The 14,299-nt window shown below is 38.8% G+C and overlaps 1 protein-coding gene across 3 annotated transcripts in view; it reads right to left on the reverse strand.

Annotated features, from left to right (window-relative positions):
* Positions 1 to 14,299, reverse strand: part of LOC120540316 (serine/threonine-protein kinase WNK2-like) — a 205,600-nt gene that overhangs the window by 128,779 nt on the left and 62,522 nt on the right. For all 3 annotated transcript variants that reach the window (XM_039770970.1, XM_039770969.1, XM_039770968.1), the window contains exon 7: positions 2,114 to 2,402. In XM_039770970.1, coding sequence (XP_039626904.1) covers positions 2,114 to 2,402 — 289 coding nt within the window. The remainder of the gene's footprint in view (positions 1 to 2,113; positions 2,403 to 14,299) is intronic.

Here is a 14,299-nt window from a genome sequence, read left to right on the forward strand (position 1 = left end):
TTCTGGACCATGTGTGTGTATTTAACTGCCTATTTATGTATTTATTTGACCCAAGGAGGAAATTTGGCTTTCCAGGGGATCTTTAATTGAAGTTCTACTTATCTACTGTATCTATAAATAAAACTCTTAAACTTATACTGCTTTCAACAGAATGGCAAGTCTTAAAACGCAATTTTCCCTTTCAGGTGTTTTTACTGACCTGAGCAAATAAAAAAGGACTGTGCTCTGCTTTCTAGTTCTAAACATCACAATCTGATCAATATTGAAAACCTTTCATTTTTTCATTAATACTAGAATTACTAAAGCTTATGAAAAAACTCGTAAATCACCTGATCAAGCACCTGGAACGCTTCCGGGTGGGGCTATAAAAAGGGGCCAGCCACCACCACTCAGGGGCCAGAATCGGGAGGAAGAGGACGAGGTTGCCAAGGAGGAATGGTGGTGTCAAACGGGAGTATAATTTGAGGTTTGTGTTACTGTGCTATGCCTGTGGGAATCACGGGGAAGACATGTCCCACAAGCAAAGAAAAAAAAAAAAACTTGTGTTCTTTATACACGTCCCTCAGTGTGAATCTGTGCCGGGTTGGGCGCTATATAGTGTCTAGTTCACAAACACATACATAAAAGAAACTTTTTCCAATGCTAACCTTTACAAGTACCAGACATTTACAGTGGCTGTTACAGACTCAAATGAAATGTATGTTTTTAATTGTATAATAGTAACAATAAGAGCAGTGCACTACGCAAAACGTTTATTTTGGGTCACATTGAGACTCAAACCCGAGATCTTCTGAATAGGAGTCAGTTGCTCTAACTACTGTACTACCCAAGAAGTCACAATAACAAGCCACACTACCATTTTTTTTTGTTCTGTTATAGAATAAAAGCACATTTGTTTTGTTATACTTGCACCTTTTGTGAAAGTGCTTATTTAATATTTGTACTTCAGTCTTCACACATTATACACTTCATGTCTACATTTTGTCGTTAGTACTAAAACATTTGTCTTTTAGGTATGTGTTCAATATTTCTGTCATCCTACACTTATAAATCTTTGTAGACACAGAACACACATGAAATACATGTGTTCCAAATAACGATAGATCTTTTATAGCCTAGGTTACCTAACTCCCTGATAAACAAGGCTTTAGTTGGGAGAGTTTTTTTACAGAGTCTCCGGCGGTGGGGGTGAAGGGGGGTGGGATGGGTGAAATGGTATAGCAGGCTGTTTGGGATTATCGACACATTTACAGGACAAAAGGACGCTGAATGGAGAGGTGAGATTGGATTTAAGGTGAGCCGGATTTACGAGTTCTCATAAGCTTAGGTAATTCTAGTGTTAAAAATTAAAAAAAACACAAGATTGATCTGGCAGCATCATAATTGATTTATCACATTGAAAAAAATATCTGCAAATAGTCACTAAAGTATGTTTTGCAAGCCTTGTGATACCTTGCCTCTTTATATTATAAATAGGGTGTGTAGCAGTGCTACCATGGGAAGAACTCCATTTCCCAGCAGCCCAAGAGAGATTACTCACATAGGATGACTGGAACGGAAGTAGGGGCTGCTGGGGACAAGAGAGGCCAGCGGGAAAGTTTAAAATGGGGGCTTGACAGAGCAACAGATCAGTGTTTTTGTGTATCCTGTCCAATATTTTGTCTAAAAAGTCAAGTGTGCCCTGGATCATATCCTGTTAGGATGAATTAAATATGCCAAGACATTTTACAATATTAAAAACTTGAAACGGAGGCTGGCTTTCATGGATTATACCATGGGAGTTTGATTACCACCTGCAGAACATCACAAGATTTATGCCTGACCAGTGAAGAAAAAAAAAAAATGCATTGCACATGCATTTTGTAAGCTATTCATGTACTGTACATAACCTGACCTGAATAAAAAGTTGTTAAATGGATGGACAGATATTTATGTAGATGTGCCTACTGAACAAATGGTATTCTGATTCAAGTATCATTTTACTTTGCCAGCTAGGGGAAAAACAAAGCTACATGGTTATATTAATAAAAGTTTGCTTTTGTTTTTGTTTTTTATTCAAAACACACACACACACACACACACACACACAAAGGTACTTAAGATGGTTTCTTACATTTCAAAGAGGGGGTGCTGGGATGCACATTGTGCAGTGATATATATTGATCAGCTTCTGGTTCCTCAGACTCAGCAACAACTGCCTGTTCAGTTTTGACGGAACCAGTTACACCAGTTGGGAGCTGCTGAGCCAGTTTCAGCTTCTCTGGAAATTCTTCATCCATATGTCTATTATCTACCAATACTGGGCACTGCTTTTCTCTTTTCCACTTTATTAATGATACCCTATCTCTTATTGACTTTCCAAGCAACTTTGCATCACTTTCATGAAAGAATCCAGAATCAATCTGAAAGAGAAAGATAATGCATGATGAACAATTCACAGTATATGTACAGGAGAATACAAAAGTTCAAACAAAGATCAAAAATGTCCTCTGTCCTAAAGCAATGTGGAAACAAAAATGGTCAATGAAAATGTTTAACTGAACATCTAGGTGGAGCCTAAACCCAAAAGGCAGCCATACACAATTTACTCTTGCAATTCATGCTCCAGTAAATTTTAAAGCCACACAGGCTTCGACATAAAAATGAAACAAAAAAAAAAAAAAAAAAGGGGATATCTGTATATAAGGAAGACGACAATTGTGTAGTCTGATATGAAGCCAGCACATAAACAATTATCTGAAACCCAGAAATAAAGGCCTCAAGCACACTGATGTACACATAATAATGTAATATAAAAAGAGGGTACCTTTAATTTGCATTATAACAGATTAACCTTTTTTTTACGTTTGCATGAAACAAGAGTATAAATATTGTAACTGTAATAATAAACTGTATTGTAATGTTGCAATTTGGAAAAAGTCATCTATACCCAGCTGAAGTCCTTCTTGGACAAACACACAATTCTAGAAGTGTTTTAGTCAGGGTTTAAAACTCACAGTGCTGCGTCCACTCTTAAGGGTTTTCAATGATATTCTATTGGCACTGGACTCTGGTGACTGTGTACTACACATGCTTTTGGATTTAACAGCTGCCTTTGACACTATAGACCATGAGATCCTCATCTCCAGGCTGGAGCAGTGGGTGGGCATCACATCAGCTCACCAATGTTTTAGACACTATCTTTCAGATAGAAGTTTGTGTCAGCATCGACTTTACCTCCATCTCTGTTGCCCATCCTGGGACCTCTTCTTTTTGTACCTGCTGCCACTCTGCGCGATTTTCCGGAAACATGGTATTTCCACTCATCTTTATGCGGATGACTGTTAGGTTTATTTCCCTCTGAAGCACCCTGGTCCATGCTCTGTTCAGCCCTCCATTGCTTGTTTACAGCCGTAGCAAAATGCAGCTGCTCGATTTTTAACTGGTACAAGCAAGCAAGATCACATTAACCCAATTATGGCTTCACTTCACTGGCTTCCAGTTAATTTCCGAATCAATTTTAAGATTCTTGTATTTGTCTTTAAATTCTTTAACGGTTGTGTCCCATTTTATTTGTTGTAATTGCTGCATCTTTATGTACTGTCTCACACTCTCAGGTCAGCAGACCAGATGATTTTACTTGTTCCTATGACAATGCAAACTTAGAGGTGATAGGGCTTTTTCAGTTGCAGCTCCAAATTTCTGGAACGATTTGCCATATAATGTTAGGCAGGCACCTTGCTTTGCTGTCTTTAAATCTTATTTAAAAACAGACTTTTACTTCATGGCCTTTGACCAGTGTGAGATGTTGACTGGGACTTTAATTGACTATCTGTGGACTATTTATTTATCAAGAATTTCTACAGCTTGTGTGTTTGTGTCTTATCTTTTTGGTTATTGTGTGTCTTATATGTTAGGTGTAATTGTACAGCACTTTGGGCTGCCCTGATGTTTTTAAAGTGCTTTATAAATAAATAAAAATAAAGCTGCACATTTTAAAAACACAACCTATTTAACTTTTTTTTAAAAACTCACAGTGCACTCAAATACAGACGGTGGTGTAGAGTAATAAATATAACATTTACTTTCATTACTGTATTTGAGTAGGTTATGTAAGAAATTGCACTTTTCCAAATGTTTTTAATGCAAATACTTTCACTCTTTAAATAGTTTATTCATGATTCTGCTTCATTATTTGTCATAATAATGCTTGCAATTTGAAAATTTAATTGCCAGGTACACTACACTGTTTCCACTTGTAAGTGTGTCTATATGCAAGTCATTAATGTGTGTTTATAGATACTGGGGGAAATTTCACAATCTCATTGAAAAGTACTGTGGAATATAATTCCTCTATCTTAAAACTGAGAAATATACTGTGCAACTTCAATTTGTTTACTGTGTCAATTTCATCTAAAGAGCAGTTACTTCAACATGTATATTTTAAAATGTAATTTTTCCTTTTACTCATTCAAGACACTCCAGACGGCAAAGCAGTTACACACCTGCTGTCATGCAAGCACACCTTGCTGCAGGACACACCATGGGGAGGGGTCAGATGTAGGTGGCTTTAGGTGACTAAGAATTACTTAATAACCCTAGAATTACCAGAGCCAATGAAAAAAAAACTGTAAATTCAGCCCACCTTAAATACCTTCGCACCTCTCCGGTCTTCTAAATGTGTCAATAAACCCAAGCAGCCTGCTATACCATCCATACATCCTAACCAATCCACCTGCCTCAGAACTGGCAAGAAGTTCTCCCAGTTCCTGCCTTGATTGGATTATCTGGGAGTGAGCTAACCAGAATTGTAAGGGGAAATAATTTGATGAGTGTTTTGTGTCTACAACAATCTATGTAAACACATCAATTAAAACAGAAAAGTTTTTCATGTTTTAGTAATAAATGACAAAATGTAGACATGAACTGTATAATGTGTAAAATGTTGACAAACGGTACAAGTACAATACAACAGCTTCCGCGGTGCTGTGGTTAGAACTGTTGACTTATAATCTGGAGGTTGCGAGCTCGAAACCATCTCCCTCGCAAATTTACTGTTTTGAGTAGTGAGCTACTCATTGTTATTATACAATAAAAATATACATTTGATTTGTGTCTGTAACAGCCGCTGTAAATTTACAGTACTTTTAAAAGTTAGAGCTATATATATATATATATATATATATATATATATATATATATATATATATATATATATATATATATATATATATATATATATATATATATATATATATATATATATATATATTTTTTTACCTGTATTCTCTCAGTCACGATCACGATACAACATCCACCCCCCACCCCAGAGCTAACACAGTTACTTTTTATCTGAAACTGGGAATAACTGTAGATGTGAATGGTGTTTTGAGACAATGGAACTGGAAATTCTCTGATCTGGAGGGATAAAAGCTGACACACAAAACACTGGTGAATCTGCCTTCTTTGTAGTGCTGGGTGGTATGACCAAAATTCTATATCACAGTATTTTCAAAATTATACCGGTTTCACGGTATTCAAAGGTATTTATTTCCCCATGCATGAGTGGATGTTAACCACATTTTCCACTGCAATTACTGCAGTGGACTGGCTAAGAATGACCTATTCCACTCTCATGAGAACTGTACATTGTACAAAAAAACATTTTAATGTGCATACAAGTATTAATACAGATTTGCATGGCCCCATAAAGTGATAGTTTTCAAGGGGATGGCACTAATGAAGAGAAGGAGTCACACTGCATGACAGATGCAGCCAAAATATAGAACTTTTTATTGAACAAATTATGCAAACAACTTAAACTAACATTTTGACAACATATTTTCAACCATCCAAAGAGGCATTTAGACTTAGTAAAATATCCAGAGGTGCTTGTCAAAAGTTGTATTGCACTGAACAGGTCTTAGAAAAGGAATACATAGTTAATATTTTTTGTAAACCAACTACACCTTCTGTTAATCTCTGTCCACTGACACATTAAAGTGACTTTTTAAACAACTTCACCATTATTAAACTGCATAATATTTAAACAAATAATAATAAAAATAAATAAATAGTGCAACTTCCAGTAATAATACGATTACTTCAAGCCCAGGTGCATTACACAGTATCCACCAAATAAAAATAAAATAAAACAAGTGCAACATGGTGAGACATCTTTACCAACTGGGCCATCATTAAGGCAAATTGTATTAATATGGACCTTGGTTCAAGCTAAGCTATATACATAAATAATAAAACTGCAACTTGCATTTATAATGCTATTTCTGGTATAGCCCTACAAAAGCGTATTAGGGCCACAGTGGGAAAAAAAAAAATAATACAGACACAGTAAAGAAGAAAAAAAAAAAAAACTATGTTGGGAATAAAGTCAACATGTTGACTGCAACTAACGCTCCCTCACAATTCAGGTAAATGTCCCTCATTCGGGACTCCGTGAACAACTGCTCACTCAACACAAAGTCAAACCAGCGGTACCCAAGAATTCTCCAAAGAGACACCACACCGAAGGAGTCCAGTCTTCTTTGCCAGTCACTGGATAGCATCCTTGTCTCGCAATGATATAGCGAGACAGGACGCACCAGGATTCTAAAGACATGGACTTTTGTCCTTTTGCATTGATATCATGACCACCACCCCCGCCCACATGTTCTCCTAATCCATCTACTGACTTCACAGGAAGAATTAGTGACTCTGTCTCTCGAAAGCCCTGATCAGAGCCTCCATTGACTCTGCGAAGATCATGGCATTGTCAGCAAAGTCTCAAGATGTCCCGATCAACTGCTAGAGAAACCGAGTCAAGCACTTTACGAAAATCAACAAAGACTGCAAAGAAACTATGCCGATATTTTCATTTACACTCCATGAGAACCCTCAGTGCCAGAATGTGGTCGATGGTAGACTTCTTGGGTGTAAAACCAGACTGCTCCGGTTGCAAGTAAGTGAGTAAGTGATCACGGATCCTACTGAAGAGGACCCTAGCTTGGACCTTACCCGGCACAGACAGCAGAGTTATTCCCCTGTAGTTGCTGCAATCCAGGTGATCACCTTTCCCCTTCCAAACAGGGACAACAAGTTGAGTTTTCCAGTCAACTGGGGATGACGCCCATCTCCCAAATGGAAGCAAAGACTGCTTGTAATGCCAGGACGACAGCCTTATCACCAGCCTTGAGAAGTTCACCTCGGATACCACAAATCACTGTAGCCTTCCCTACCATCAACTGGGTCACCACTTGTGCAATCTCAGTGAGACTGGGTAGTTCACCACTAATTGAAGGATCGATCTCAAGAACTGTGGACCCAGAGATATCCAACGTCCTAGCTGGAGGAACAGTTTTAAACAGCTGCTCAAAGTAGCCAGCCCAGTCGGTCACAACTGCAGTGTCATCTGTAAGGACTGTTCCATCAACCGTCCTGATTGCGACTCTCAGATGAACAGATTCTGACAGGTTCAATGCTTTGATTCCTCTGAAAGCAGTCACACCCAAGTTTGTAAGTTCCACACACAAACTGCATGCAAACTCGTTAGAAACAGCCTGATCTTGGAGTCTGGCTAGGTCCAACCTAATTTAAGCTGGATCTTCAGAATAGTCTGTGGTCAGAATTCATAAACTAGGCACTTCCTGTAGACCCTGAATTTTAAGAGCCTCCACCATCTACCCATGAGGATGTGATCGATCATCTGCACCGCACCACCAGTACTGGATTACCAAGTGCAACAATGAGGCTCTGGGCGCTGAAACCAGGATCAAGCAATCCGAAGCCCCTGACCTTTTACAAATGCAAGGAACATGGAGACACTTTCACCAGACCCATGGGGACAGATACAATCTTCATAGGCAACCCTCTCAGTGCCAGTGGTCACATTGAAGTTACCAGAGTAGTGTCACTTTGTGGGTACCCATCAGCCACCAAGCGAAGTTGCAAATAAAATGTCTCCCTCACCGAGACATCACTCACCGCGGTCAGAGCATATGTAGAGACTGCCTTAATCCAAGTCTCATATAACACTTGTTGAAAGGAGTGACATTGGACACCATTGGAAGGAGCCGATCTGCCACACCAACAGCTACTCCACTCTCCAAGTATGACAACCATCAGAGTGATCAGACCAATAAAAGGTGCACCCACCTACAGAGATCTGGCCAGTGCCAGGTCTGCACATCTCAGAGTGTGCCACCACTGAAATGCAGAGTTTACAAAAGCTCCTCCTACAGCAGAGGAAGATGATTATCTTCCTCTTATTATCACCAACAGCTACTCCACTCTCCAAGTATGACAACCATCAGAGTGATCAGACCAATAAAAGGTGCACCCACCTACAGAGATCTGGCCAGTGCCAGGTCTGCACATCTCAGAGTGTGCCACCACTGAAATGCAGAGTTTACAAAAGCTCCTCCTACAGCAGAGGAAGATGATTATCATGCCGGAGAGACAAGACATTCCTTATGCCAACCCAGATGGGCCGCCTCAAACTAAGACCCAAGTGTCAAAGTACCACACACCAGTCCTGATCCCATTGGCCCTCAGACAGTTTTGACTCTTCCAGGGATGGAGCTCTCGAGGGCTGTCCACCATCCCCTTCATAATGCGAGTAGCCTTCCTATACCCAGCTGAAACACAGCTACTCCCACAGAGAGCAGAAAGGAGTCCTTTCTGTCATCTCAGAGCTGTGCAAGTTTGTTTTTTTTTTTTAAAAACCGCGGCTGGAGTGCCAATCCTGCTACCAACCCCCATGATTTCCCCACAAGTTGGAGGACTGCTTTCTGGGTTGGTTGCAGTTTAATGTTATATCCAAGACAAAACATTGTAAAATGGTATTAAAAATATTTTATGCACTTATAATTATATTCACTCATTGTTTCTTTGAAAAGGACACACAAAAATAACAAATAACACTTTGACGAAGTGATTAGAAATTTTTAAAATTCTCCAACTTTCAAACCTGCTAGCCAAATCTCTGAAAGTGCCTGAACATTAACTCCATGTCCACAATTTTTTTTTTTTTTTATAAACTTACTGATAAACAAAACCTATCATATTGCTATACAGTAGACTGTATATTCTGCTTATGCATTCCAAATCATGAATATTTACCAATTCAAGTTAAATTTTGTGTTCTAAATTAAATTGTACTTGAGCATTTTTTTTTTCAGAGCCTACTTTCATTTTACTTTTACTTGAGCAGTTTATACCTCATATTTTTATTTTAAAAAGTACAACATTCTGCTTCTGATTCTGGGTTTAGACTATTCAGTTTGTAATAATTAACGCTGTGTAGACAAATACACACAGCTTGGAAAGACATTTTTTGGATGGATTAATTGCCGATTTCAGAGTCTGGTGATTTTAATAAATTTTTGGTTTCTCTTTTCCGTGGCAGCATTTACAAGAGACTGCTTCACCATAGCACTTGATGACTTTTGAAACTGCACTTGAAGAAAACAAGCTTTTGAAATTTTTCATACTGACCTTTATTGAGTGTCATGTATCTTTACTAGTTGAGCTGGTCTTACCATATTAAACGACTAATAAAATCAGAAATAATTGCTGACCAGGTAGAGCTATTTACAACTATACAGTACTAGCTTGTCACATCACAACTAATTGGTTAAAACAAATTAAGAAATTCCAAAAATTATATCTTAATTAGTATGTGTGTCTCTTTAAAAGTTAAAGTTGGAAAATGTTGATCCACAATCATTGTACTGTACATTTAGCTTAGATACAAATTTCATGTACTTATGAATAAATTTTTAGATCAATTTATCTAAGATTGTTCGACTGGTGCTGTACCTTGTGTATGAACAGACACAAAAAATAAATAAGGAAATGGTTTCTTGCTAGTTTTTTACTGCTACTATATATTTAAAACCTTAAGTCCCCCAGTTGAGAACCACAAATTTTCACTCTTAAGATGCACCATGTTTGTAAAAGGCCAGATACACTGAAATGATAGACAAAAAAAAAGAGACAGAAAAGTAGGTGTTGTCCTAAAAAGGATAGAATTGGATTTTACAGCATCTACAAAAAATGTATAGCAAAAACAAACAACTCAAAAGACATCTGATACAGCCAACCTGACAAGTTTGCATACAGATATACACATGTTAAATAAAGCTCACTGCATGCATGTTAAAGGAATTCATTGTACTGAAAACAAATATTTCTAAATGGCTTCCAGAAAGTATATGACAAAAAAAAAAAAAACACAATCTATTACTATTTTTTCATCAAACTTTAACCACCGTTTCTTTAAGTTGGGGGTTTGTCTTTTCAAAACACAAACAAACCAACCAAATATTTAACATTTGTACCAACTCTAGAAAAACAGAAAAAATTAAAATCTAGTCGAACTAAAACACCCAACACTTAACTAGACAAGAAACCAGAAGAGCAAAAGTCGCCCAGCAGGCAGTCAAAGCCAACCAGCTGAACTCTCTGGCAAAAAACATTTGTGAAGTAACTGAGAGCACAAATGTGATGAAGAACTCCATAAACTCAACTTCATTTGTTTCTCTTCCTGTTGAGGGCACATTTATAAGTACAGTGCCCTACATAATGTTTGGGACAACAACACATTTTTCCTTGATTTGCTCTACAGTTTAAATTTACAAATTAAACAATTCAGATATGATTAAAGTGCACACTGAAGACTAAGGGTATTTGCATACATTTAAGCCACACCATGTACAAATTACACTTTTTACACAAGGTCTTCCCATTTCAGGGCACCATAATGTTTGGGACAATTGTTGTCACAGGTGTTTGTAATTCCTTAGGTGTGCTTCATTGACTCATTAGTGCAGGCATACAATACCTAGGCTTGCTTTGACCTACAGGACTACCTTTGGAGTCTGCAGTTGCCATTGCTCAACCTGAGGACAAAACTGTGCCAATGAGGGTCAAAAAGCCATTATGAGGCTGACAAACAATAAAATCATTACAGACGGAGATAAAACCTTAGGAAAACCTAGACCTCTCTATTGTTTTGGAAGCCTCTTGAATCCAACACCATCTGTAATGTAACCGGATGAGCTGGCAGATGAGGACAAGTCACACGTGGAGCAAAGGCTGGTGTAAAAAGTGTTCCCTGCTTTTATTAAAAAGAATCAAAACAAAACAGTGTTTAAAAAGTGCCATGATTCAAAAACATCCAGAAATAAATAATCCATAAAAACAAGCGAATAGTAGGGGATAAAAACACAAATTAATTTAAAGCAGAGGTTAAAAATGTAGTCACTGGCTATTTCACGTTCTTTTCAGTATGATCCTAACCCACCTCCTTCTTTGTCTCCCCTGCTCACCCATAACTCGCGCAGCTGGCAGAGACACAGACACGATCTTTATCCCCCGACCCCCATCTCGGCTGACTCCACACAGTGCAGCCAGACCGCCCAAGGTCGGCACTCCTCCCTTCATCCTTCACACACTTGCAGTCGTACCTCTGAACCCTGAGGAGGTCATGCGCCATGCTTGCCCCACTCCACACCATTGCTCGGTGGGGTGAACAAGCCCCTAGAGCGCCACAACCTATGCCGCTTCATGGGGCCCCCGCTCATGCTGCCTTTCCTTTCTAGGTGGCCGGATCGTCCTGCCTGAGGCTGCTCTTCAGGCACCTTTTAACCTCCGTTCCTTTTCATTCCTTTATCCCCCCCACATTTTTTTCCTCCCTCTTCCACTTCTTTTATATGTGTGGATGTTACACAGATGTAGCGATTAGCACCTCCCGGCATCAATTACAGACATGGATGATTCCTCACCTGTGTACTTAAGTGCATAAACGCCTGCATTGCATCGGCCTGAGAACTGCTCCGGCCACACTACCACTCCCCCTCCTTAAGCTGCGAGTGCGGCAATTTTAAAAGTCAATGAGCCGCAGACCTCACTTAATCACAAGCTCAGTAATCTCAACAGGGACTAGTAGGTCAAGGAAGACCTCCACTGCCGTTGACAAGAATCCTCAATATGGTAAAGAAAAAGCCCCAAAAGCCTTTCTGACAGATCAGAAAACATCTTCATTAGGCAGATGTGTATGTGTCAGAGACTTCTATGCTTGAACATTATCCTGAAAAATTTGTTGATATTGGGTTGAATTCATGCGACCCTCGACTTTAACAAGGGCCCCAGTCCTTGAACTAGCCACACAGCCCTACAGCATGATGGAACCTCCACCAAATTTGAGAGTAGGTAGCAGGTGTTTTTATTGGAATGCGGTGTTGTTCTTCTCCCATATAAAGCACTTTTTGTTATGACCAAATAACTCAATTTTTATCTCATCAGTCCAAAGCACTTTGTTCCAAAATGAATCTGGCTTTTCTAGATGAGCATTTGCATACAAGAAACATACGTTTGTGGCGTGAGTGCAAAAAGGGCTTCTTTCTCATCACCCTGCCATACGGATGTACTTTGTGCAAATTGAGCTGAATTGTAGAACGATGTACAGATACACCATCTGCAGCAAGATGTTCTTGCAGGTCTTTGGAGGTGATTTGTGGGTTGTCTGTAACCATTTTCACAATCCTGCGCATATGTCGCTCCTGTATTTCTCTTGACCTGCAAGACCTGGGTTTTATAGCAACTGTGCCTGTGGCTTTCCATTTCCTGATTCCACTTCTTACAGTTAAAACTGACAGTTTAAACCCCTGAGATAGCTTTTTGTAGCCTTCCCCTAAACCATGATACTGAACATTTTTTTTTTCTTTTGAGAGTTGCTTTAAGGATTCCATGCTGTCACTCTTCAAAGGAGAGTCAAAGGGAAGCACAACTTGCAGTTGACCAATTTAAATACCTTTTCTCATGATTGGACACACCTGTCTATGAAGCTCAAGGCTTAACAAGCTAATCCAACCAATTTGGTGTTGCAAGTAATCAGTATTGAGCAGTTTCATGAATTCAAATCAGCAAAATTACAAGGGTACCCAAACTTTTTGCACAGCCAGCTTTTCACATTTGATTTAATTTCATACAACTAAATACTACTTCACTAAAATTCTTTGTTCTGAAAACACCCCAGTACTCAAATGTTCCTAGGAAATGAAAGACATACCACTGTTATCTTTTTTTGTTGAAAGTAAATTATTATACAAGCTGAGAGGGGTTCCCAAACGTTTTCATATGACTATATTTACAAATCATATTTACAAAGTCGTCAAGAATAAAAAACTGCACCTTCTTCTACCTATCTAGGTAGACACTGGCATGTTCACACCAGTCACCACAACACGTCCCGAGCAACTTTCTATTTAAAAATCTAACCACCATTAGTCATGCTGAGCTCACACATACTATAGCCATTACTTCAGTAAGTAAACATTGTTTACTCAAAATACGGGATTCTTCCTTGCAAATGCAAAAGCAAATGGAAATGCCAGCATTTCCTTTCAGGCACACCGCACCTCAAACCACCTGCAACAGGCAGGCTGCAAGGATAACTGCAAGGGTGCTCATACAGGCTCTGTGTGCTCAGACATGCCGTACCTCACTGCACGCACCCAATGAGATGGCCATGTGTCTCCACAACAGCACCTTCAATTCAAAATAAGCTCCATTCTTTTAAGCAGGATCATCATCTTTAAAAGCAGAAACGTTAAGAGTTTAACACTACTTCAACTTAAATTGGTAGTGTTCGAAGTCATTGCATGCAAGGCATATGCAACAAAGTACTAAATGTGAAGGCTTTAATAGGTCTACCATTTTTATGTCCCAAACATTACATTGCTCTGAAAAGGGGAGGAAGATATATAAAGTGTTGTGCTGTGACCGAAACACATGTAAGGAAATACCCTTAAAATCTGCAATGCACACTTCAATCACACCTCAATTGTTTGATTTGTAATTTTAAACTGTGGAGAAGAGGTATAAATCAAGTAAAAATGTTCCATTTTCACAAACATTATGGGGGGCACTGTATGTCCAGCAATATGTAAATAATAATGTTAATTTAGAGATGGAGGAAAAATACATGCTTTAGAGGACCAAATTAATAACCCAAATGTAATCAGGCAAGCCAAAAATTGTATTAATTCAGTTTTAGACAATTTGGCAATTTCTGATCCTGCTTCAACTCTTACAGGCCAAACTGTAGTTAATGCATGGCCCAAATCAGGGGCACCAATCCGGCCACAGAGTGAGTGGGTAACATTGAGACAGGGGATCTAAAAAATCAAAATTTAGTCCCTCAGCACCAAGGTCACCAATTCAGACCCAGAACCAATATTCAGCAGTACTCATGTCAAGGCTGAAAATAAAGTTGCGATTCCATTGTATGGAATGTTAGAACTCCAAACTATACCAACAC

The sequence above is a fragment of the Polypterus senegalus genome, chromosome 12 (assembly GCF_016835505.1).
Source record: "Polypterus senegalus isolate Bchr_013 chromosome 12, ASM1683550v1, whole genome shotgun sequence".
Lineage (NCBI taxonomy): Eukaryota > Metazoa > Chordata > Cladistia > Polypteriformes > Polypteridae > Polypterus > Polypterus senegalus.